Here is a 26,304-nt window from a genome sequence, read left to right on the forward strand (position 1 = left end):
AGAAGACGCATTGTCATGTAAAGTCAGAACTCCAGCCCCCAACAAACCACGGCGCCTTTATTTGATAGATGCTCGCAGTCTGTGGAGTAGATCAGCGTAGTAGGCACCAGTCTTTTGACTCTCCATGTAGTCAACATGGATGATGCACTTCGCATTCCCGAACTCTATGGCCATAACTTTCTTACTGACATTGAAGACTTGAACGTCATGGGTGGAGGAGATGTGGGGTGGTGCCATTCCGTGGATTTACGTCTTGACTCCTGATCGTAATGATAAATCCATGTTTCATCCCCTGTTACTTATCTACTTTTGAAATTTTTAAAATCATGCTCCATCAATTCAAAATTTTCCTTTGAAATATCACTTCTCATATTCTTCAAATCAGCACTGAGAAACTTTGGGACCCAATGCACAGATACTTTATTCATGCCCAAACGATCATTGTTAATAGTTTGAATGGATCCATGGCTTAGACCCGTTTCTCGATTAACTTCAGCAATAGTCACATGTCTGTCTGCAAGAATACATTTCTCCACAGCTGTCTACTGTTTCATCATTAATGGCTGTAGAGGGCCGTCCTCGCAGTGGGTCATCATCCAGACTTGTCTTGCCAGACCAGACTTAATAAAGCAGCCCATCTCTTAACTGTGGAGCATGATGGGTCATCATCCAGACTTGTCCTGCCAGACCAGACTTAATAAAGCAGCCCATCTCTTAACTGTGGAGCATGATGGGTCATCATCCAGACTTGTCCTGCCAGACCAGACTTAATAAAGCAGCCCATCTCTTAACTGTGGAGCATGATGGGCAATCATGATGGGTCATCATCCAGACTTGTCCTGCCAGACCAGACTTAATAAAGCAGCCCATCTCTTAACTGTGGAGCATGATGGGCAATCATGATGGGTCATCATCCAGACTTGTCCTGCCAGACCAGACTTAATAAAGCAGCCCATCTCTTAACTGTGGAGCATGGTGGGCAATCATGATGGGTCATCATCCAGACTTGTCCTGCCAGACCAGACTTAATAAAGCAGCCCATCTCTTAACTGTGGAGCATGATGGGTCATCATCCAGACTTGTCCTGCCAGACCAGACTTAATAAAGCAGCCCATCTCTTAACTGTGGAGCATGATGGGCAATCATGATGGGTCATCATCCAGACTTGTCCTGCCAGACCAGACTTAATAAAGCAGCCCATCTCTTAACTGTGGAGCATGATGGGCAATCATGATGGGTCATCATCCAGACTTGTCCTGCCAGACTAGACTTAATAAAGCAGCCCATCTCTTAACTGTGGAGCATGATGGGCAATCATGATGGGTCATCATCCAGACTTGTCTTGCCAGACCAGACTTAATAAAGCAGCCCATCTCTTAACTGTGGAGCATGATGGGTCATCATCCAGACTTGTCCTGCCAGACCAGACTTAATAAAGCAGCCCATCTCTTAACTGTGGAGCATGATGGGTCATCATCCAGACTTGTCCTGCCAGACTAGACTTAATAAAGCAGCCCATCTCTTAACTGTGGAGCATGATGGGCAATCATGATGGGTCATCATCCAGACTTGTCCTGCCAGACCAGACTTAATAAAGCAGCGCATCTCTTAACTGTGGAGCATGATGGGTCATCATCCAGACTTGTCCTGCCAGACTAGACTTAATAAAGCAGCCCATCTCTTAACTGTGGAGCATGATGGGTCATCATCCAGACTTGTCCTGCCAGACTAGACTTAATAAAGCAGCCCATCTCTTAACTGTGGAGCATGATGGGTCATCATCCAGACTTGTCCTGCCAGACTAGACTTAATAAAGCAGCCCATCTCTTAACTGTGGAGCATGATGGGTCATCGTCCAGACTTGTCCTGCCAGACCAGACTTAATAAAGCAGCCCATCTCTTAACTGTGGAGCATGGTGGGCAATCATGATGGGTCATCATCCAGACTTGTCCTGCCAGACCAGACTTAATAAAGCAGCCCATCTCTTAACTGTGGAGCATGATGGGTCATCATCCAGACTTGTCCTGCCAGACCAGACTTAATAAAGCAGCCCATCTCTTAACTGTGGAGCATGATGGGCAATCATGATGGGTCATCCTCCAGACTTGTCCTGCCAGACCAGACTTAATAAAGCAGCCAATCTCTTAACTGTGGAGCATGATGGGCAATCATGATGGGTCATCATCCAGACTTGTCCTGCCAGACTAGACTTAATAAAGCAGCCCATCTCTTAACTGTGGAGCATGATGGGCAATCATGATGGGTCATCATCCAGACTTGTCCTGCCAGACCAGACTTAATAAAGCAGCGCATCTCTTAACTGTGGAGCATGATGGGTCATCATCCAGACTTGTCCTGCCAGACTAGACTTAATAAAGCAGCCCATCTCTTAACTGTGGAGCATGATGGGTCATCATCCAGACTTGTCCTGCCAGACTAGACTTAATAAAGCAGCCCATCTCTTAACTGTGGAGCATGATGGGCAATCATGATGGGTCATCATCCAGACTTGTCCTGCCAGACCAGACTTAATAAAGCAGCCCATCTCTTAACTGTGGAGCATGATGGGTCATCATCCAGACTTGTCCTGCCAGACCAGACTTAATAAAGCAGCCCATCTCTTAACTGTGGAGCATGATGGGCAATCATGATGGGTCATCATCCAGACTTGTCCTGCCAGACCAGACTTAATAAAGCAGCCCATCTCTTAACTGTGGAGCATGATGGGCAATCATGATGGGTCATCATCCAGACTTGTCCTGCCAGACCAGACTTAATAAAGCAGCCAATCTCTTAACTGTGGAGCATGATGGGCAATCATGATGGGTCATCATCCAGACTTGTCCTGCCAGACCAGACTTAATAAAGCAGCCCATCTCTTAACTGTGGAGCATGATGGGCAATCATGATGGGTCATCATCCAGACTTGTCCTGCCAGACCAGACTTAATAAAGCAGCCCATCTCTTAACTGTGGAGCATGATGGGCAATCATGATGGGTCATCATCCAGACTTGTCCTGCCAGACCAGACTTAATAAAGCAGCGCATCTCTTAACTGTGGAGCATGATGGGTCATCATCCAGACTTGTCCTGCCAGACTAGACTTAATAAAGCAGCCCATCTCTTAACTGTGGAGCATGATGGGTCATCATCCAGACTTGTCCTGCCAGACCAGACTTAATAAAGCAGCCCATCTCTTAACTGTGGAGCATGATGGGTCATCATCCAGACTTGTCCTGCCAGACCAGACTTAATAAAGCAGCCCATCTCTTAACTGTGGAGCATGATGGGTCATCATCCAGACTTGTCCTGCCAGACCAGACTTAATAAAGCAGCCCATCTCTTAACTGTGGAGCATGATGGGTCATCATCCAGACTTGTCCTGCCAGACCAGACTTAATAAAGCAGCCCATCTCTTAACTGTGGAGCATGATGGGTCATCCTCCAGACTTGTCCTGCCAGACCAGACTTAATAAAGCAGCCAATCTCTTAACTGTGGAGCATGATGGGCAATCATGATGGGTCATCATCCAGACTTGTCCTGCCAGACCAGACTTAATAAAGCAGCCCATCTCTTAACTGTGGAGCATGATGGGCAATCATGATGGGTCATCATCCAGACTTGTCCTGCCAGACCAGACTTAATAAAGCAGCCCATCTCTTAACTGTGGAGCATGGTGGGCAATCATCCACTTCTGATGACTGAATGCATTCCAGTGTCAAAAACTTTACAGCAGCACGTTGTTCCATCTCTCACTTTGAAGCAAATATGTATACCCCAGTAGGCCTCAAGAACCTGTTGCTTTCGAACTGGTTGATCGATTTGAGTAAAATGACTGGAAATGGTGATGAAGAACACTGTCCAACAACACTCCTAAGATTAGTTGGTGTCACCGGTCTAGGAGTTATGTAGGCTTACAAAGTTTTGACCAGCCCTTGTACCTTTACTATGATCTACTGCCTTGTGTTTTGTGTCCTAATGACACAGTTAATATTGTAGAATACTTGTAGCCCTATAAGCATACACATAGTGTATGGAGTTGGCACCATATAAATGGACTCATTATTACTATTAACTTAACATGCATCATGTAACATACTTGGACAATTCAGATGTAGATATTGTGAGCCAGGACACAATGACCAAGTCATCAACCAAATCTGCCCATGTGATCCACTGAGTCACAACATATATCAGCATCAGTTACTAATTGAAGGTCTTGGCCAGAATGTGTTTCATATCTCCATCTGTATACAACATCTCAATCATGATTCCACGATTCAGTGTTATACTATGCTGCAGTCATTGCAGCACACTGCATCCTGTAACAAAGATTCAGACTAGATGTTTATAGCCTGAGTATCTGCTGATACCACAGGGGTTCAATGTACACAGTCACTGTCACCAGTCTTATTACATCCCATCCAAGATACTTGTCAGAACAATTCTTGAAGCAGAGCTTGTCACATAATAATCAATACAAGACTAGCAGGACAACTTTGGAATCAAGTTTATTTGTGCATTGTATTTTTGTTCATTTGGCGTTTTCTGAAAAACAACACATTCAACAACAACTGTAGATGCATATCATTATGAATAAATATACATATTCCACATATTTATCTTGTGATGAAAACAAAGGTAATGCAACTGCTTGAGCAATGATGTGGATGCAAAAAGCTTTGCATTATGAGTGCCGGAACAGAATCTACACACCACTGGTACATTCTGGAGCATCTCCTAATACATAATGACGGCAGTGGGGTAGCCTGTTAGTTAAAGTGTTCACTCATCATGCTGAAGACTCAGGTTTGATTCCCAGTATGGGGACAATATGTGCAACCCATTTCTGATGTCAGCCAATGGAATATTGATGAAAGAGGTAAAAATCTCCCTTTTATGGAATGTGGGATAACATTTGGGGCTATCACATTATGTGTGAAAGGATGATGAACCTGTATTCCTGATGGACCCACAGCAAAATATTACTGAAAAATATAAAAATTCTGTGACATTTTACTGGATAGCCAAGAAAAGTCTTTTTTGTTTCTGCTTAAACTGAACAGAGTCAACAGACACTACAAGACTACTGTTTGCTGATAAGTTTGGTTTTAAGTCATGACCATGTTGACAAGAATAATCACCACCTACGGCATGTGTGGCCATAATCTTATGTCTTCCTTGTACAAAGTGGTGTCCCCTAGTTATGCAAGGAACCACAAGTCTCATGTTTAACCTGATGATGAGCCTTGTTTGTCTGCATTATGCTTCTTCATCAAACACCATCTACATCACCTCCAATTGTCTCCCTCACTGAGCTGACAAGCCTTAATATGTCTAGAAACTAATTACTGGCTGTCTTTAAAGCAGGAATGCTCCTGTTATTGAAGAAAACAGTCAGATTTCATACACAGTGTGAAAGTGGAAAAGTGGGAATTCATGAAAGACAATACACATTGGGGAGGATCATGAAAAAAATGAACAAGCGCAAGGGAATGTCAAAATAGTGCTTCAAAAGCCATTGACCTACATGTACTGAATAAATTATACATAACATATGTATGAGATTTGGACGGAATGTTTTATTTAACTTTGGATACTATAACGTTAAGGAAATTGTTCAGTTTTCCTAAGCATTTCTAAGTGTAAATGCCTTTAGTTATATCACTAATAATTATATCAATGTCAGTTCTGTAAACTCTCACTTGTAGAATTCAAGCAAAATGAAAAACAGCATACCAAAACGAATTCCATAGACATGCAACAGGTTGCTTTTTCAGATCCACAACAAGACAACTTGCTACATATGGAACAGGAATGGATGGAATATTTGAAAAAAGTTTGAGCAAAACCATTCCTTTACCGAGTTTATGGAACCGTACCTACATACATAACAGACAATTACAATCAAACTCAACAATAATGTCTTACAAAACATATTTTGTGATCTAAAAGCAACAAACATTGGCCTAGAAAGTGTCAGTAGCATCAGCAGTTTTTCAGTGGCTTGGAACATCCATACATCCACAACTTCATGAAGTGATGTCCCAAGCATGTCAGTATGTGAAGAACCTTTTCACATGACACCTGCACACTGAAGTACTGAAGCTTAAGATAGAATTTTGATAAAATACCGGGACACCTCGCAAATCTGGAATGCTTCCATGATTGATCAATGACATGGGAATGGAGTCATGTTCATTTTTCACATAAAATGCAAGTAGATGTCCACCTGATTCCTGACTGGATGTATGACTTTATTATCAAAACGTGCCACAAATCACAATTTGTGAAAACTATGCATATCATATTTCACCGAGTCTACCTGCTTTGTCCAACATATAGAATACTCTAGCTGGACATACATAGGATGTGTGAATGGACACATTGTGGCTGATGATTGAGATGCTGTCACGCATATGTAGCTGATGATGGAGATAGTGAGTTAGCGTTGTGTCTGAACATTCCTAGTGTTGGTAACTGATTATCAAGATGCTGTCTGAGGCTTTCCCTTGAACTGTCGGAGAGCTTGGAGGAATACTTTCTTGGTTTCATCCATGGCGTCACTGTAGAGCTTCAGGTCCTCCTCCTTGGCCTTCAGAGTGCTCTGCAGCGCCACCTTCAGGGCCTCATTCTCATCACGCTGGATTTCAAGACTGGAACCAATGCCAACATTTCTATAAGACAACATCTTATAAAACGCAATATGTAAATGAAATTATAAGCTAAATCCAAATAAATCCTGAACACTGTATATCTATTTGTGCAATTCAGTTCATGTGAGTGAGTATAGATTTACAGTATTTCACTTATTTCATTGATTGTCATGTTGATGAGGAAGGAACACCCCAAACATAAGATATTCTTGGATGTTTACCTCTTTGGAAACACAGATACCACTGGTTTAGAACTGACAAATTAAGAAAATAATCACAGATTCTAAACCCCTGTCCACTGATTTTGGGCACACTGAATGGAGGCAACTGAGCACACTGACTTGTGGAGACTACGCTGACTGGCCCTACTTTGTGGCTACCAGTGTCAACAGTTCTGAGAGATTGTATATTTGGAGGACTTTCTAATCTGATGAAGCAAAGATATACTCACCTAGTGATGAGTTCCTCAATCTCTGTGTGGTCCACCTTGTCTGCATTGTCGAGGTTGGTGATGGACTCCCTGATCGTAGAAGCCGACGTCTTGCCTGTCTGCATTCTGCCTGTCTTCACATTAGCGCTACTCCTGGATGTCAAGGCAGGGTCTAACTTGGCTTTGCCAAGCCTTTTCTCTAACACAACATTCTTTTTCCGTTCTTGGATTAGCTCTGATTGCATGTCATTCATTTTGCTTGATGTTTCAGCAATCCTGAAGTGATATGGTATAATGGCAATGTTTATTGAAAAATCTTGTCAACAGATTCTCACATTTCATAATGACAATGAAAAAGTATCACATACATTCTTCACAAATGCTTCTTGTCCACTGGGTTTCAAGATCAATAAAATTCCCAAAAGAATAATAAAATTCAAGTTCTAAATGTTTTCAAAAGGTAAGAAATTATGGAGAAGAAATTCTCACTGTCATGTGAAGTTACAACACAATTTCTGAAACATTTATGGTAGTCAAAGTACATGCACCATGATGTAAAAAGTAAATTAGTGCCTTATGATGTGCACGCATTAAAGGTCGAAAGTTAACACACACTACAACCTTTTAGTTATCTAGTCACCTCTTTTGTAGAACATGCACCAGCTCAGCAAGCTTCTCTCGCTCGACGTCTGCCACCTGCATCATGGTGTGGTACTCCTGACACTGGTACTGGAGCTCAGCCATTCCAGGCACCATGTTGTTGCCATTCACATTGCTGCAAACATAACCACAGTCAGTTAATCAGTAACTGTTTCTTAAATAAGGCTGTTTCCAGCAATAATCCAACAATATGGTGGAGAGTTGTAAATAGTCTGGACCTGTGGCAAATATGTTCAACAAAGATCCACAAAGTTTGAAATGCTATTATGTATCAACCAAATCCCCATGCCAGCCCCCCTGATCCAGTTAGTCACTTTTTACAAGCATGTGTTGCTGATTTCTAATCTTTTTACAATATACGTCTATGATCTGTTGGTAACAACAGGAAACAAATCTTAACAATGTGCCTACAAAAATCCCATACACAACTGCATTCACCTTGCTGATGTCGGTCTGGCAGAGACTCGAGACAGAGATCTGGCACTCTCTACAACCCTGTTGCTGGTTGGTGGCCGCTCACTTTGTCTGAAATAACATCACCATTTTTGAGTGTGCATGGTCTTGAGACATACATATTATCAAGCAGGTACAGTGCACATCTAACTCTGGAGGGGACAGGTAACTCAGGTACCCTGGCTGGGTGGATCCTGAGTGGGATGTGGGTACACTAATAAATATGACATGTTTCTTGTAATGATGAAGGCAGGGTCAGGTAAAAAGGAGTTCCAGTTACTTGGGTAGTTAATTTTGACTAAGCTCAGTTCTTCCTCCTATGGCAGTTTAGTAAAGACAGAATGTTGTTCTACCCAGCACAGTGGGGGTCAGGGAATGTGAATACAACAAAAACTCAAAAGATCTTTAATGTTTCAAACATTTCAGGAGAAATTGAAGGACTGAATTAGTGTCAAAGATACTGTTTATTTTGTCTGTGACTTGTCATTGTATAAAAGCTGGACCTAGTTTGTACCTTGATTCTGGTGGTGTGACTGTTGTGAGGACAATAGTATCTCCACCCTCTGATGCCACTGTCCCAGGGCGACTGCTGATGGGTCCAGAGGGTGGGCGTGGCTCCTGGAACATGGCTGACACACTCTCCATCTGGGCTCGCTGGATGTGCTGTACACAAACAGGAAATACTTCCAATACAGGTAAACTACACTTTCTCTCTATTTTTTTCACTATTCCAGGAATTAACACTGACTAAGAAACAAAAGAAATAGAACAAGTTGTCACTATGGCAGCATCTTTAACATCCACAATTTGAGCAAAGATCCCTCACAATCAATTTAATGGCAACAGTCATATATGAAGCCACTGAGTACTTATTGACATGCTATTATTCAAAGAGGGACTACTAATTACTCATCTTTTCAAATACTTTTGCTTAAACCGTTGTTTCACTTAAACTTATTCTATTCATGTATTGGACAAAGTGTGTCACCTGCGTCAGTTATATGTGTCAGTTACAACAAACAAGACCTAGTCCTTTCATGAATTTGTTACTGCAGTAGCATTTACAGATATTGGATGTCTGAACTACACACTGAAATGGTAAATTGGGTAATCCATGACAGCACATAAAACCATGAAAACAACAATGTGGAAAGAGCTCCTTCATATTTCTTTTGTAACATTACTGTGCCTGGGGTCCTGATCATACACAGCCCCATATACTGTAATTAGTTTGGAGGGTTTTATAGTCATTTTTGTGAGTTCTCAAGTAATTGTTGTTTTCAACAACAGAAGCAACGACAATGAAAATGAGGTTGGTGCTTACACTGAGCTTCATCTGATGGATCTCACTCTCCAAGACCTTGACCTTCTGCTCCTTCTCAGCAACTATGGCCTTGAGCTGCTCCACGATGTTGTTGTCCTGCTGCACCTTGACACTCATGTCCTTCAGCTTCTCCTGATGCCACTCCATGTTACTCTGCTGGTGCTGATTCGATGCCTCCAGCATTTCCCTCAGCTGCTGTAGCTGCCTCTATCAAGGTGGACACAAGGGCATTTACCATGGGGTGGTTTAAATAGGGATAGAAAGCTATGCTCAACAATGCCTAGCTACCATCTCCCATTCTGTCCACACTCACCACCAGTGACCATCACCCGTTCTGTCCACACTCAGCATCATCTCCAATTCTGTCCACACTCATCACCATCTCCCACTCTGTCCACACTCACCATCATCTCCCATTCTGTCCACACTCACCATCATCTCCCATCATGTCCACACTCACCATCAACTCCCATCATGTCCAAACTCACAACCATCTCCCACTCTGTCCACACTCATCACCATCTCCCATTCTGTTCACACTCACCATCATCTCCCATTCTGTCCACACTCACCATCATCTCCCATCATGTCCAAACTCATCATCATCTCCCACTCTGTCCACACTCACCATCATCTCCCATTCTGTCCACACTCATCATCATCTCCCATTCTGTCCACACTCACCACCATCTCCCATTCTGTCCACACCCATCACCATCTCCCATTCTGTCCACACTCATCACCATCTTCCATTCTGTCCACACTCACCACCATGTCCCATCATGTCTACACTCACCATAATCTCCCATTCTGTCCACACTCAAAACCATCTCCCATCATGTCCACACTCACCGTAATCCACCATTAAGTCCACACTCAACATCACCTCCCGTCATGTCTACACTCACCATCATTTCCCATCATGTCCACACTCACCATCATCTCCCATTCTGTCCACACTCACCATCATCTCCAATTCTGTCCGCACTCATCACCATCTCCCACTCTGTCCACACTCACCATCATCTCCCATTCTGTCCACACTCACCATCATCTCCCATCATGTCCACACTCACCATCAACTCCCATCATGTCCAAACTCACAACCATCTCCCACTCTGTCCACACTCATCACCATCTCCCATTCTGTTCACACTCACCATCATCTCCCATTCTGTCCACACTCACCATCATCTCCCATCATGTCCAAACTCATCATCATCTCCCACTCTGTCCACACTGACCATCATCTCCCACTCTGTCCACACCCATCACCATCTCCCATTCTGTCCACACTCATCACCATCTTCCATTCTGTCCACACTCACCACCATGTCCCATCATGTCCACACTCACCATAATCTCCCATCATGTCTACACTCACCATAATCTCCCATTCTGTCCACACTCAAAACCATCTCCCATCATGTCCACACTCACCGTAATCCACCATTAAGTCCACACTCAACATCACCTCCCGTCATGTCTACACCCACCATCATGTCCCATCATGTCCACACTCACCATCATCTCCCATTCTGTCCACACTCACCATCATCTCCCATTCTGTCCACACTCACCATCATCTCCCATTCTGTCCACACTCACCATCATCTCCCATTCTGTCCACACTCACCATCATCTCCCATTCTGTCCACACTCACCATCATCTCCCATTCTGTCCACACTCACCATCATGTCCACACTCACCATCACCTCCCATTCTGTCCACACTCACCATCATCTCACATTCTGTCCACACTCACCATCATGTCCACACTAACCATCACCTCCCATTCTGTCCACACTCACCATCATCTCCCATTCTGTCCACACTCACCATCATCTCCCATTCTGTCCACACTCACCGTCATCTCCCATTCTGTCCACACTCACCATAATCTCCCATTCTGTCCACACTCACCATCATCTCCCATTCTGTCCACACTCACCATCATGTCCACACTCACCATCACCTCCCATTCTGTCCACACTCACCATCATCTCCCATTCTGTCCACACTCACCATCACCTCCCATTGTGTCCACACTCACCATCATGTCCACACTAACCATCACCTCCCATTCTGTCCACTCTCACCATCATCTCCCATTCTGTCCACACTCACCATCATCTCCCATTCTGTCCACACTCACCATAATCTCCCACTCTGTCCACACTCACCATCATCTCCCATTCTGTCCACACTCACCACCATCTCCCACTCTGTCCACACCCATCACCATCTCCCATTCTGTCCACACTCATCACCATCTTCCATTCTGTCCACACTCACCACCATGTCCCATTCTGTCCACACTCACCATAATCTCCCATCATGTCTACACTCACCATAATCTCCCATTCTGTCCACACTCAAAACCATCTCCCATCATGTCCACACTCACCGTAATCCACCATTAAGTCCACACTCAACATCACCTCCCGTCATGTCTACACTCACCATCATTTCCCATCATGTCCACACTCACCATCATCTCCCATTCTGTCCACACTCACCATCATCTCCAATTCTGTCCGCACTCATCACCATCTCCCACTCTGTCCACACTCACCATCATCTCCCATTCTGTCCACACTCACCATCATCTCCCATCATGTCCACACTCACCATCAACTCCCATCATGTCCAAACTCACAACCATCTCCCACTCTGTCCACACTCATCACCATCTCCCATTCTGTTCACACTCACCATCATCTCCCATTCTGTCCACACTCACCATCATCTCCCATCATGTCCAAACTCATCATCATCTCCCACTCTGTCCACACTGACCATCATCTCCCATTCTGTCCACACTCATCATCATCTCCCATTCTGTCCACACTCACCACCATCTCCCACTCTGTCCACACCCATCACCATCTCCCATTCTGTCCACACTCATCACCATCTTCCATTCTGTCCACACTCACCACCATGTCCCATCATGTCCACACTCACCATAATCTCCCATCATGTCTACACTCACCATAATCTCCCATTCTGTCCACACTCAATACCATCTCCCATCATGTCCACACTCACCGTAATCCACCATTAAGTCCACACTCAACATCACCTCCCGTCATGTCTACACTCACCATCATTTCCCATCATGTCCACACTCACCATCATCTCCCATTCTGTCCACACTCACCATCATCTCCCATTCTGTCCACACTCACCATCATCTCCCATTCTGTCCACACTCACCATCATCTCCCATTCTGTCCACACTCACCATCATCTCCCATTCTGTCCACACTCACCATCATCTCCCATTCTGTCCACACTCACCATCATGTCCACACTCACCATCACCTCCCATTCTGTCCACACTCACCATCATCTCACATTCTGTCCACACTCACCATCATGTCCACACTAACCATCACCTCCCATTCTGTCCACACTCACCATCATCTCCCATTCTGTCCACACTCACCATCATGTCCACACTCACCATCACCTCCCATTCTGTCCACACTCACCATCACCTCCCATTCTGTCCACACTCACCATCACCTCCCATTCTGTCCACACTCACCATCATGTCCACACTAACCATCACCTCCCATTCTGTCCACTCTCACCATCATCTCCCATTCTGTCCACACTCACCATCATCTCCCATTCTGTCCACACTCACCATAATCTCCCACTCTGTCCACACTCACCATCATCTCCCATTCTGTCCACACTCACCACCATCTCCCACTCTGTCCACACCCATCACCATCTCCCATTCTGTCCACACTCATCACCATCTTCCATTCTGTCCACACTCACCACCATGTCCCATTCTGTCCACACTCACCATAATCTCCCATCATGTCTACACTCACCATAATCTCCCATTCTGTCCACACTCAAAACCATCTCCCATCATGTCCACACTCACCGTAATCCACCATTAAGTCCACACTCAACATCACCTCCCATCATGTCTACACTCACCATCATTTCCCATCATGTCCACACTCACCATCATCTCCCATTCTGTCCACACTCACCATCATCTCCAATTCTGTCCGCACTCATCACCATCTCCCACTCTGTCCACACTCACCATCATCTCCCATTCTGTCCACACTCACCATCATCTCCCATCATGTCCACACTCACCATCAACTCCCATCATGTCCAAACTCACAACCATCTCCCACTCTGTCCACACTCATCACCATCTCCCATTCTGTTCACACTCACCATCATCTCCCATTCTGTCCACACTCACCATCATCTCCCATCATGTCCAAACTCATCATCATCTCCCACTCTGTCCACACTGACCATCATCTCCCATTCTGTCCACACTCATCATCATCTCCCATTCTGTCCACACTCACCACCATCTCCCACTCTGTCCACACCCATCACCATCTCCCATTCTGTCCACACTCATCACCATCTTCCATTCTGTCCACACTCACCACCATGTCCCATCATGTCCACACTCACCATAATCTCCCATCATGTCTACACTCACCATAATCTCCCATTCTGTCCACACTCAATACCATCTCCCATCATGTCCACACTCACCGTAATCCACCATTAAGTCCACACTCAACATCACCTCCCGTCATGTCTACACTCACCATCATTTCCCATCATGTCCACACTCACCATCATCTCCCATTCTGTCCACACTCACCATCATCTCCCATTCTGTCCACACTCACCATCATCTCCCATTCTGTCCACACTCACCATCATCTCCCATTCTGTCCACACTCACCATCATCTCCCATTCTGTCCACACTCACCATCATCTCCCATTCTGTCCACACTCACCATCATGTCCACACTAACCATCACCTCCCATTCTGTCCACACTCACCATCATCTCACATTCTGTCCACACTCACCATCATGTCCACACTAACCATCACCTCCCATTCTGTCCACACTCACCATCATCTCCCATTCTGTCCACACTCACCATCATGTCCACACTCACCATCACCTCCCATTCTGTCCACACTCACCATCACCTCCCATTCTGTCCACACTCACCATCATCTCCAATTCTGTCCACACTCACCATCATGTCCACACTAACCATCACCTCCCATTCTGTCCACTCTCACCATCATCTCCCATTCTGTCCACACTCACCATCATCTCCCATTCTGTCCACACTCACCATAATCTCCCACTCTGTCCACACTCACCATCATCTCCCATTCTGTCCACACTCACCACCATCTCCCACTCTGTCCACACCCATCACCATCTCCCATTCTGTCCACACTCATCACCATCTTCCATTCTGTCCACACTCACCACCATGTCCCATTCTGTCCACACTCACCATAATCTCCCATCATGTCTACACTCACCATAATCTCCCATTCTGTCCACACTCAAAACCATCTCCCATCATGTCCACACTCACCGTAATCCACCATTAAGTCCACACTCAACATCACCTCCCGTCATGTCTACACTCACCATCATTTCCCATCATGTCCACACTCACCATCATCTCCCATTCTGTCCACACTCACCATCATCTCCAATTCTGTCCGCACTCATCACCATCTCCCACTCTGTCCACACTCACCATCATCTCCCATTCTGTCCACACTCACCATCATCTCCCATCATGTCCACACTCACCATCAACTCCCATCATGTCCAAACTCACAACCATCTCCCACTCTGTCCACACTCATCACCATCTCCCATTCTGTTCACACTCACCATCATCTCCCATTCTGTCCACACTCACCATCATCTCCCATCATGTCCAAACTCATCATCATCTCCCACTCTGTCCACACTGACCATCATCTCCCATTCTGTCCACACTCATCATCATCTCCCATTCTGTCCACACTCACCACCATCTCCCACTCTGTCCACACCCATCACCATCTCCCATTCTGTCCACACTCATCACCATCTTCCATTCTGTCCACACTCACCACCATGTCCCATCATGTCCACACTCACCATAATCTCCCATCATGTCTACACTCACCATAATCTCCCATTCTGTCCACACTCAATACCATCTCCCATCATGTCCACACTCACCGTAATCCACCATTAAGTCCACACTCAACATCACCTCCCGTCATGTCTACACTCACCATCATTTCCCATCATGTCCACACTCACCATCATCTCCCATTCTGTCCACACTCACCATCATCTCCCATTCTGTCCACACTCACCATCATCTCCCATTCTGTCCACACTCACCATCATCTCCCATTCTGTCCACACTCACCATCATCTCCCATTCTGTCCACACTCACCATCATCTCCCATTCTGTCCACACTCACCATCATCTCCCATTCTGTCCACACTCACCATCATGTCCACACTAACCATCACCTCCCATTCTGTCCACACTCACCATCATCTCACATTCTGTCCACACTCACCATCATGTCCACACTAACCATCACCTCCCATTCTGTCCACACTCACCATCATCTCCCATTCTGTCCACACTCACCATCATCTCCCATTCTGTCCACACTCACCGTCATCTCCCATTCTGTCCACACTCACCATCATCTCCCATTCTGTCCACACTCACCATCATCTCCAATTCTGTCCACACTCACCATCATGTCCACACTAACCATCACCTCCCATTCTGTCCACACTAACCATCACCTCCCATCATGTCCACACTAACCATCACCTCCCATTCTGTCCACACTCACCATAATCTCCCATTCTGTCCACACTCACCATCATCTCCCATTCTGTCCACACTCACCATCATCTCCCATTCTATCCACTCTCATCATCTCCAACCCTATCCACACTCACAAACATCACCCACCATGTCCTCACTATCAGAGCCTGCACCAGCTACTCACCATCAGAGCCTGCACCAGCTCATCGTCATTCTTTCCTTTCTCCAGGAGAGTCTGTATCTGTTGCTTCAGGGACTTGGTCTCATTGGACAGCACCTTGTTCCTGAACACACACATTAATCATTTGAGTAAGGAAATGTCTATTTTGCAGCAAAGTGTATTTGGACGGACTGGTATAAGAAAAACAAACATTCAAGTACCTTGCTTTGCAAGCATCCATTTTGTTTTTCAGTGCGGAATGATCTTCTTCCAAGGCCTTCAGCTCAGAAGCGGCCCGCTGCAGCAAAAGTTAAAACTCAGTGCCATTACATGCTTCACATGGGCACCACCGCAGAGTCTTCAATAACAGTGAAACTGAATTAATTAATGTTTTTAAATTCTGAATGAACATTTATGTGATATTAATATGTGATATGTTTTTGCCTAATTCTATTTTTAAATGTACTGTACAGCAGTATTTAATGATTATTCAAACCTTTGATCCTACTTATGAAAGACAAACAAATTCATCAAGTTTTCTCTTCTGCTATCTCCAAAGATAGCACTATGTTATAGTTGCAATGAGTACATCATACAAAATCTTTATGACCAAAATACGACCCCTGAAAATACAGCTGACATTTTGTCTTCAGTAACCCATGCTTGCCATGTGAGGCAACCAGCAGTATTCAAGCGTTCAGACTCGCTGACTTGTTCATGTGTGCCATAGTATCCTGATTGGGTAGAACAATGCTCATTCTGTTGATCACTAGGTTGTCTGGTACTTGCTTGACAGCAACCATGTCTCAGCTACACTGGGGAGTTTTGGTCTTCCATTAACAAATGATTTATAATTATGACTGTCTGTCTAATGAAACATTTCACTTACTATATTTGTTTATCGCTGTATTAAGCAACATTCCAGCTATGGGAAAGTAGCAAGTAAATAATCAAAAACAGACCAGGCAATCCAGTGACTAATATGATGAGTACTGATTTACACTGGGACAAGATGACATGCATAAATCAACTCAGCGAACATAATAATCTGATCTTGTCGCCTGTGTTGACAAGCACTGATATATGATGACCAGTTCAAACCAAGATCTTTATCAGGAATTCCCAACAGCAAAATCAATGAACAACCACCTCCTGTGCCTCTTTCCTTTCCTTCTCAACCTTCCGCAGTTCTTCCCTATACTTCTCATCCTGTGTCCTCCGCCTTGCAGATGTCCTCCCAAGCATCTGGTCCTCAAGGCTTCCTTCCTTCCCTGATTTCCCCTGTGCAGCTTCCAGCTGGGTCTTCAGGTCCTCGACCTGTGCAGTTATTACATCATTAAGATTATCACATGACACACAATAAACCCTTACACAGTAGTACCCAGAAGTATGGTATTAAATATCATTTCATATTAAACATCATAGGTTGATGTTGAGAACAGTATTTAAGCCTGAGATGGTTTAATGTTCAGTGTAAGCTATAATCAAAACAATACCTTTTACATGATTTTCTGTCAATTCAGGACAAAAAGATTGGTAGTAACATAACACAGTGAGACTAAACTACCATTCAATTAAGCTGGTGTTAATCTCTCCCCATGGGAATACATTTCATTGATAGATCTGAAAACTAAGATGGTGGTCTACTTGGATCATGTTTACAGTGTGATCAGCTGCACCTAACACCTACCAATACTTTCAAGGACACAGGTGTCTGCACAATTTACAATCAACCAACTGGTATTCTTGTGAGTCAGCTGCACATGGACATTCTCCAAAAACCTCCCATACCGTCATATCACCAACCTTATTCTGCAGTGTCAACACTTGCTGTGCCCTGCCCCGCCAACCACTGTTGGCATTTAGAAGGGACTGCACATTGACATTCTCCCCAACCTCTTGTTGCAGCACCTGAAATAGATACCACTGGATTTGAAACACAGAGTTTACATTACTCCTGTCTCCACCCATCATATGTAACCCTCGCAGTGTATCACACTCTTTAGTTTAGTTGTCTGGTCTACAGCACAAGGTAAATCATCATTGTCAATTACATCTCCACTCCACTATTAAAATAAATACCATGACAACTCACTTCAGGACGAGCATCAACATGCCCATCTTTATTGTCTCTAACTGCATACCGATTCTGGATCACTATCCTACGCATCAAATCATGTGAATCAGCTCAAGATGAAGCTATGGCATTGAATGGGTCGACAGTTTTGGAGTAACAAGAACGAGGCAGTGCACACTGGCTAATCAAACAACAATGTTTCAGGCAAAGCAGGTGTTTCAGGAGCTAATTGTGATTGCCTGCTTCAAGAGCCAATGAAAAATTGTCAGTTGTATGTAACACAGGTAAAACAGACAGTCCCCACCTTGTGTTGTATTTTAAGCTCCTGTTTGAGAGCCTGACACTGGTTCCGGTAGTCCGCCAGTTTACTTTCAGTTTGTTTCAGTTTATCTTGCAGCCCCTTCACATCCAGTCCATCATCAGTCTGGAACAACATAACCGACTTCACCAAATTTGGGATGCATGAGGAAGCACCAAGTACTGAGCAAGGATTCACCAAGTATTCATATATTCATATTACATCTGATCTGCCATGACTGTCATCATCATGAATGTGTTAAATCTGTACCATCATACAGGCATTCCTACCCACAGAAGTGATATCTGATTATGGGGGAAATCATGTGATATGTCCCCAAACATGCTGAAGGACATTTACCATTAACACTCCATACAACATTTACTACATTCAATGTATTTACAGAAAATTCTGGAAACAGAACCAAAATGCTGTGTATAGCCAACTTCTGACATGACGAGGTTGGATATGGCGGTATAATATATACAGAGTTTAGTGGAGATGTGACATGCCTTCTCATCTAGAAGCTGTGACTGCAGGCTGATCATGGACCCCATCATGGAGTGCGTGTCGGTCTGCATGCTGTTGAGCTGTGTCGCCTGTATTGTGCAGTAATATTGTGAGCTATGATATATACAACAACACAACAATAAAAAGTGAATGAAAAATAAAAAGGAAAAGAATTCTCAGTAACAGTAAGTTTGCTTAGGAGAAATGGACATTTTTACTGTTTTATCAGTTTCTGTAGGACATATTTGTATGCCATTACCAAATTCAATAAATGTCTTTAGAAAAGGAACTAATGTGAAATACTGCATTAGGTATTCCACGATTAGCAATACTCCATCTATAATTCAGCCATAGAACTCAAGATCAGTTAAAGAACTGATTTATTCATACTAATACAGTTGAATGAAATATTTTGATGTGGTTTAAGTTCTTTGTGTACTATGTACAATCGAACCTAAGACCATAATATGGGTAAAGCAAACCAGTAGTTACTTGTCTGAGCAATTAACAATGGAGTCAAGATGGCAATATAACATTTCATATTTCTTGACCACATGACGATCATTCAGCATGTGTGATGACCACAGGTTACAGGGGTTACTATTTCCACGTGGAAATCCATAGTCCGTAACTACCACATAGTGCAAAAATCCCCAAAATATGCAAATATTGATAAAATGACAAATACTTTACTTAACAAGTGACAATCAAAGTGCAAAGATTAATCATATGTGTGTATACGAAATACCATGCTAGAATGACAAACAAACACAATGAAGAGTGCTAACCTGTCTCTGAGCATCTTGGCACTTCTTCTGCAGCTTTTTACACTTTGTCCTCTCACTCTCAAGCTCTGCTGTCAACTCTCTCACTTTCTTAGACAGTTCGACAATCTTTATAGCAGCCGTTTCATTTGTCACACCTTCAAATGGACCATCCAATAATAAGCCAACAAATCAGCAAAGAGATAAGCAAAGATGGAGTTGCAAGCCTGGCACTCTTAATGACATCACACCAAGGACTTGACTTGAGGGAGCAAGTCTCTCTCCAGCCAGAGTATTTGGTATCATACATTCAGATTATACATGTAATGATATAATGACATAATAAAAATGTCCATTTATAAAGTGCATCCTCAAGGCACTATCACATTATCATCCCAGATAACCCAAGCTGCTAAAGACGCTAAAAGGTCCCAGTCATATCCCACTGGGTACCCATTGACTGTTAGGTGAACAGAGGCAATTCATGAGCAAATGTACTTTCATAAGAAAAGGCCATATGTGTCACATGCGCTTCGGTGTGGGGCAATACTGATGTCCTAACGAGTCAAGCTGCCAAACAGTCACCTATCCAAGGGCTTGCTTCAACCTACGCTGCTTAACTTTAACTGGTGCGTGACCTCCGATTTATACACAGGACACCACCCAGATAATAAGGATATGCTGAGAACAAAATGAAAATATGGCCTCAACACCTGTTCTGGTGAGTAGATACAAAGCCAGTCTGCATGAAATACTATTAACTCTCTTTTCTCAAGAATGTCAAATAAAGAAGCTGAGTACACAAAACAACACTGCTGACAATAAAATACACACTAAGAATTTCTCTTTAGTAAGAGAGTAACTGACTTAGAGCATTATTTACATATCAGTTTCAACACCAACCTGTCACTGCTGAGTTTTCTTCTATTTTCTTTTTTTTGAGATTCCTGATTTCAAAATCTCTCTCACTCAGCAGCTTGTAAAGGCGTCCATTTTCATCTTTCAGTTCCTGAAAAACAAAACATAGTTAAGAAAAAAATTTCATGTCTAACAAATATGTTCCATTTAAGTAAGCGTTTAAACAGTCTCAGTATGACATTAATAACAAAGGAATAAAGAACTTGAACCCACAAATAAATCCAGTCATCTTCTTCATGATGGAAAGAACAATGCTTACACATACAACAACCGAAATGATGATCATATAAACTATGTTAGATGATGTCTCACACAACTCATTAATTATTACATATATGCTTACCCTTAACTGGTCATTAAGGTGATCCACCAGCTCTTCAGACAGAAAACTACTTGCTGCAGGAGGGTCAGCAAGCTGGAGAAACGTGTATAAATATCAACTGACCAATAGCAGACTGACTTGTATAAGTCATATTGAATACCAATCTCATAATGGTTAGATCTTAGTTGTCACTATGGCAATACACAGACCTGAGGACATCCCAGTCTGCATCATACTAGAATAATGTGGGAAACATGACCTGTATCAGGATGCATAAGATCTTTGTGTAGTAGTAGTAAGCACTAACTGTATAAAGCACTAACTGTTGCCTTTAATTAACTTGTAAGAATATCCCTGCAGTACATGCCAGTGTATGAAAATCCTACAAAAAGACAGAAAGCCCACAGGGCTGATAACTAAAAAATGTTGCCAGCCCTGCTAACATGTGACCAGCCCTGTATTAAATATAGGAAATTGAGACATGGTGTTAAAAGAAAGCAATTACTGAATTACTTGTAGTGAGGTAAAGTTAAACATGTGCAAAAGCAAATTTAATGAAACCATGACTTGGTGATCACTGTTAATTCATGCATTGTCACTGCCGTCAGAAAAGAATGACATTATTCATTGGCTGAGAACATTCTCTAGACCAGTCACATTCAGTGTTAGATAAATGGGTAGGTTGATCTGTGGAAGTTACAGTTTGATTGATCATGAACTATACAGACACCATCTAGTTACCACAATTGTAAATTTTTTTCGAAATATTTACCGCAGTCAATGACATGGTCAAATATATACCCTTGGAAAATGTAATGGCGATGGCTATGAAATAAAGTTCTAAGCCCTTCCATGTACCAGCAAGCAGCAGGCCGCCAGGCAGACACTATTTCATACACTGTACATGTGGCAATCTATACAGAACTAGTGCCTTTTCAGTAAGCCTGAACAAAAGGTACAGAGAGTACTTACTTTCAGATTCAGTTCATCAGTAACACCAAAAGCACTTCTGGCAGTTTCTGGTTTCTCCTTCTCTGCCTCTTTCTTCTGTTTCCTTCGCATCAACTTCTGTCTCTGCTGTTCTTGGAGCCTTTCAAACTGTTCCTTCAATGAGGCATCCTCCATCTCTATCATTGTTTACACTGAAAACACAAACTGATCTGAAACCCAAAACTATTGTGGACAATCATTATTTTATCTTGGATATTCACAAATGCTTACATTTAAATTCAAGCCTGACCAATATCAGCAAAATATCTTCTAACTGAAGAGATATCTTGGTATTTGTGACCACCACTGTTTACAGGAACAATAAACAGGCGTTACAGTTAGCACTTTTTCCTTAAACATAATTCCTTTGAAAATAATAGCTTATATACCTTATTAAAGTGCCCTTGAAATTAGGAAATTAAAAAATTGTTACCAGTAAATACATAAATAATTATTTAAATAATTTAAAATTCATCATTTGCCTGCAAAAGGCACACACATTTGCAAACAAAGTTCCCAAAGCAAGCGAATTGTGAAATATGAATAATTTTGTATAAATGTAATATTTTCTAAATGTAAAAGTCATTTTAACTTGAAACGTAATACAAGAGTTTAACATTTAGTGTTGAACTTCATTGGTTCTCTCTTTCTTTCATGACATGAATATGGAGAGATTGAAAATTTGCTACGGACTTAAGGATGAACATCAGCTTGTAAGCAGGTCCAGATAAATCATTTTATCTTTATCATCACGTCTAATCATTATTTACATTTCATTAACATATAACAGTCAGCATAGACATTTACCAGTATCATTCATAAGGGTTTTGAGTGCCACTATTAGGACAAATACAAAAGTTAGATGTAACTAATAAACTGATGAGTATTGTATAATGCATAAATTATTATTGCTGAATGAAGGCAAACTGACTAAATCTTGATCAGATACATGTACCAAGATGTAGTCTGACCACAGACTCGCAATTTGAGAAACATGACTTTATGTTTGAGAATTACATGGCACATAATCAAACAACCCGTTCGATTCATTCATTAGATGTAATACATAGCATATTTACGACCAGGACAGAAGACCTAGAGCATCATGAAATCCCACATGCGTAACGATGACCACATGAGACTGTGTGGATATGATATGGTCATTAACCACTATGATTTGTTGATAAAGACAAGAACAAAACTGTCAGAAATGTCATTACCGTATTATTGCTAATCACATCCAGCTATCGCAAGTACTTCTCATGAGTCACCTGACTAATAAAACATTTCTGACATGCAAATAATATAGGGTTATGAAAAACAGATTTACATTTCTAGAAATATCTCCATCCAATCACTTCAACTTTCCACTCTCATGGTTGACTCTAGTCTCATGCATCCCAGTGGATGCGTGGTGTTTGCTTATGCTTGAAACAGAATAATTTGATAGATCCGATTGCTTCAGTTCTAATCAAATCATAGGAATAACATCAGAATTATAGCCAGTACTATATGATCATTCATGAAAGTACGTTTTAACAAAACTGGAAGCTTAAATTAATTATAACAGAAGTGTCACGTCTAGGTATTTACCTTTCGTAGCAACTACCGTCAACTTCCGCTGAGAATTCATAGGTACAAACTGACTGGCTCTTCGCATTGTGATTGGTCAATAAAGAGTCTGGAATTTAACACCTGCAAATGGGGTACCTTGTCACCTGAATTTGATTCGTTAATTTTCAAAAAACTGATTTTCCTCAAAAATATTATTTTCAAATTTTTATCTATATGTAATGCCTTTTCGTCACGTAAATAAATAAATACCCATCTAAAGGATTCATATAATACATGTACATATACGTAGTTCATATGAATAAACTCGTGCTCCAGCCAAGGCCTACATCGAGTTATCGAGCACACCTTGGTTTAGTGCGAAGTCGTCTAGTTATATGCTGGACTAGTATATACGTAAATCTCAACAAAACGTCGTGATGGTCAAATCGACTTGTTGTTTTTAATAACTGGACCACATCTGTCCACCACGACAGAGCCAGTGTACAAGTACGTACAATAGGCTTCCCTACGAGCCATATAATTATGTCCTTACAAAAGACGGGTTGCATCAGAGACCATATAACAGATTACAAGTATATGGTCTCTGGTTGCATATATACTTTGGTCATTTTTATTGACCAAATCGCTGCTTTCCCCTACTGTACCCGACTTTAACCGTCTTCTCCTTAATATTCCAAAACAGTCGAAAGAAGTTATACGAACAACAAACAATTTTAATACACCGACGTTATCTAAGTGTTCTGCTTGGAATGGTTTGAGAAAACCTAGTACATGCTCAAGAATATGTTATGATAATTTCATATCTGATTATAATCTCACTATTATGTCTCAGATGCAAAGGGGAACTAAAGACACGAACCTCTTAGATTTTCAATGTAAGATTTTGCACAGAGCCATTTACAGTAAACGAGAACTAATAATAATGAAACTGATAGACAATCACCTACATGTATGTACATTATGCGGTTCAGTAAGTGAGGATGTTTACCATGTATATCTTGATTGTTCAATCATCGAAATGTTCTGGGCAGATTTTAACAATTTTGTAACTCAAATCCTTGGTAAAACGTATTTGAAATGTCAAACCACGATGTTCTATTTTGTTGCAGAGGTAACAGCCTAACTAATATTAGTACTGGCAAAACGCCACATGTTCGTACTGAATATGAAAAGGACAAAAACCTAACTTCTAAACCTAAATGATCTTTCTGAGATTGAGAAATTTATGGATAGGAAAACGACATTATAGAATATTTTCAAAGAAAATGGAATGTCCTAGATGCAGTCATGAAATGTAAAATTTAGTCGTTCACATTCTTTATATTACTGCGTAGCATTTCAGTTGGTCAATCTGTATTCCCAATACGATATACCCTATGCTGTCTGCGTTTTCTTGAACAACCTGTAACATTTTATTCTACCCATGTATCTTGTTCAATTGTTACCAAGTAAAGTGAACAAAATGCTTAAGAAAAACAAAACAAAATTGACGCTGCTCTCCTTGCCGACTGACACAGACTATAGAAACCCTGACCCTTTTCTTCGTCACACAATATAAATCCCGATACTTGAAACTTCAGTTGTCCAAGAAGCCTTCATAGTAGTTGAGCTACTTTACATATGAATGGCCTCGTCAAGAAATCTATCCCTTGGACATACCAGAAACCAATGATTGCGAGTACGAATCTTGGTTTGTCCCTTTCATGTTTCGTTCTGTGTAAGCATGTGGGTTCCACCAAAGCTGTCATGATAGGACTTTCCTTACACCCTAAGCTGACACGCTATTTACCTGGGCCTTCCGTTCAAAGCGGTGTTAAAACACCTAACTCACACACTCACATGTACCTTTCCGTTGAACATTATTTCATACTAAGAAAATTAAGTCCTTTTAGTCTAGTGGAGTTTATCAATGTAGATACAAGATATTCACTATAGTGAAGGATGTAACTGATGATAGCACTCACGCACACGCACACGCACACGCACACGCACACGCAAATAGGCAAGCAAGCATTCATGCATTGGCTTCATGTTACAAGAACGAAAGTAAATCTATATTGCCATGTGACTAATCGTTTTAAGAGCTGTTGTGACAGATTCAACCTTCTGCTCACTGACGGAGAAGGGTCCGGTGTTACGTCAGTCAGTTTGCACCTAAAGTCACTTGTTTGGTATCCCATCTTCAGGGGCTTTTCAGGTTCAAGCAACTAATTACCCTCACGTCATGTTATTAAGTGCAGTTGACAATCGTTGGGTAATCAAGAAAGTCAACAGGTATGGACTTTGGAAAATTGCTTAAGAAAGCGCTGCTGAAAACAAAACGATTCCGGCCAAAGCCTAAGCATGTGTGTATAATAATCACTGTCAAATAGTGGCGGACAGGGTTTTCTCGCAATGCTGAAGGTGACCATATGCATACAAGACAAATGGTCCAGACCAATATAGTTATAGTTATACATGTTAATGACTGACTTCATCAGATCACTACAATAACCA

The 26,304-nt window shown here is 42.3% G+C and overlaps 1 protein-coding gene across 1 annotated transcript; it reads right to left on the bottom strand.

Annotated features, from left to right (window-relative positions):
* Positions 1-6,257: 6,257 nt before the first annotated feature.
* LOC137298273 (coiled-coil domain-containing protein 13-like) lies at positions 6,258-23,865 on the bottom strand. The gene is made up of 17 exons (XM_067830454.1): positions 23,827-23,865; positions 22,216-22,385; positions 21,265-21,336; positions 20,907-21,012; positions 20,028-20,161; positions 19,242-19,328; positions 18,736-18,855; positions 18,161-18,265; positions 17,504-17,671; positions 16,576-16,652; positions 16,379-16,478; positions 9,526-9,732; positions 8,716-8,864; positions 8,187-8,273; positions 7,729-7,863; positions 7,110-7,364; positions 6,258-6,658 (listed from the first exon to the last, which is right to left on the bottom strand). The coding sequence occupies exons 2-17, from the start codon at positions 22,375-22,377 to the stop codon at positions 6,490-6,492; spliced, it is 2,133 nt and encodes a 710-aa protein (XP_067686555.1). The 5' UTR covers positions 22,378-22,385; positions 23,827-23,865; the 3' UTR covers positions 6,258-6,489.
* Between the last annotated feature and the right edge of the window lie 2,439 nt (positions 23,866-26,304).

Source organism: Haliotis asinina, chromosome 10, assembly GCF_037392515.1.
Source record: "Haliotis asinina isolate JCU_RB_2024 chromosome 10, JCU_Hal_asi_v2, whole genome shotgun sequence".
Lineage (NCBI taxonomy): Eukaryota > Metazoa > Mollusca > Gastropoda > Lepetellida > Haliotidae > Haliotis > Haliotis asinina.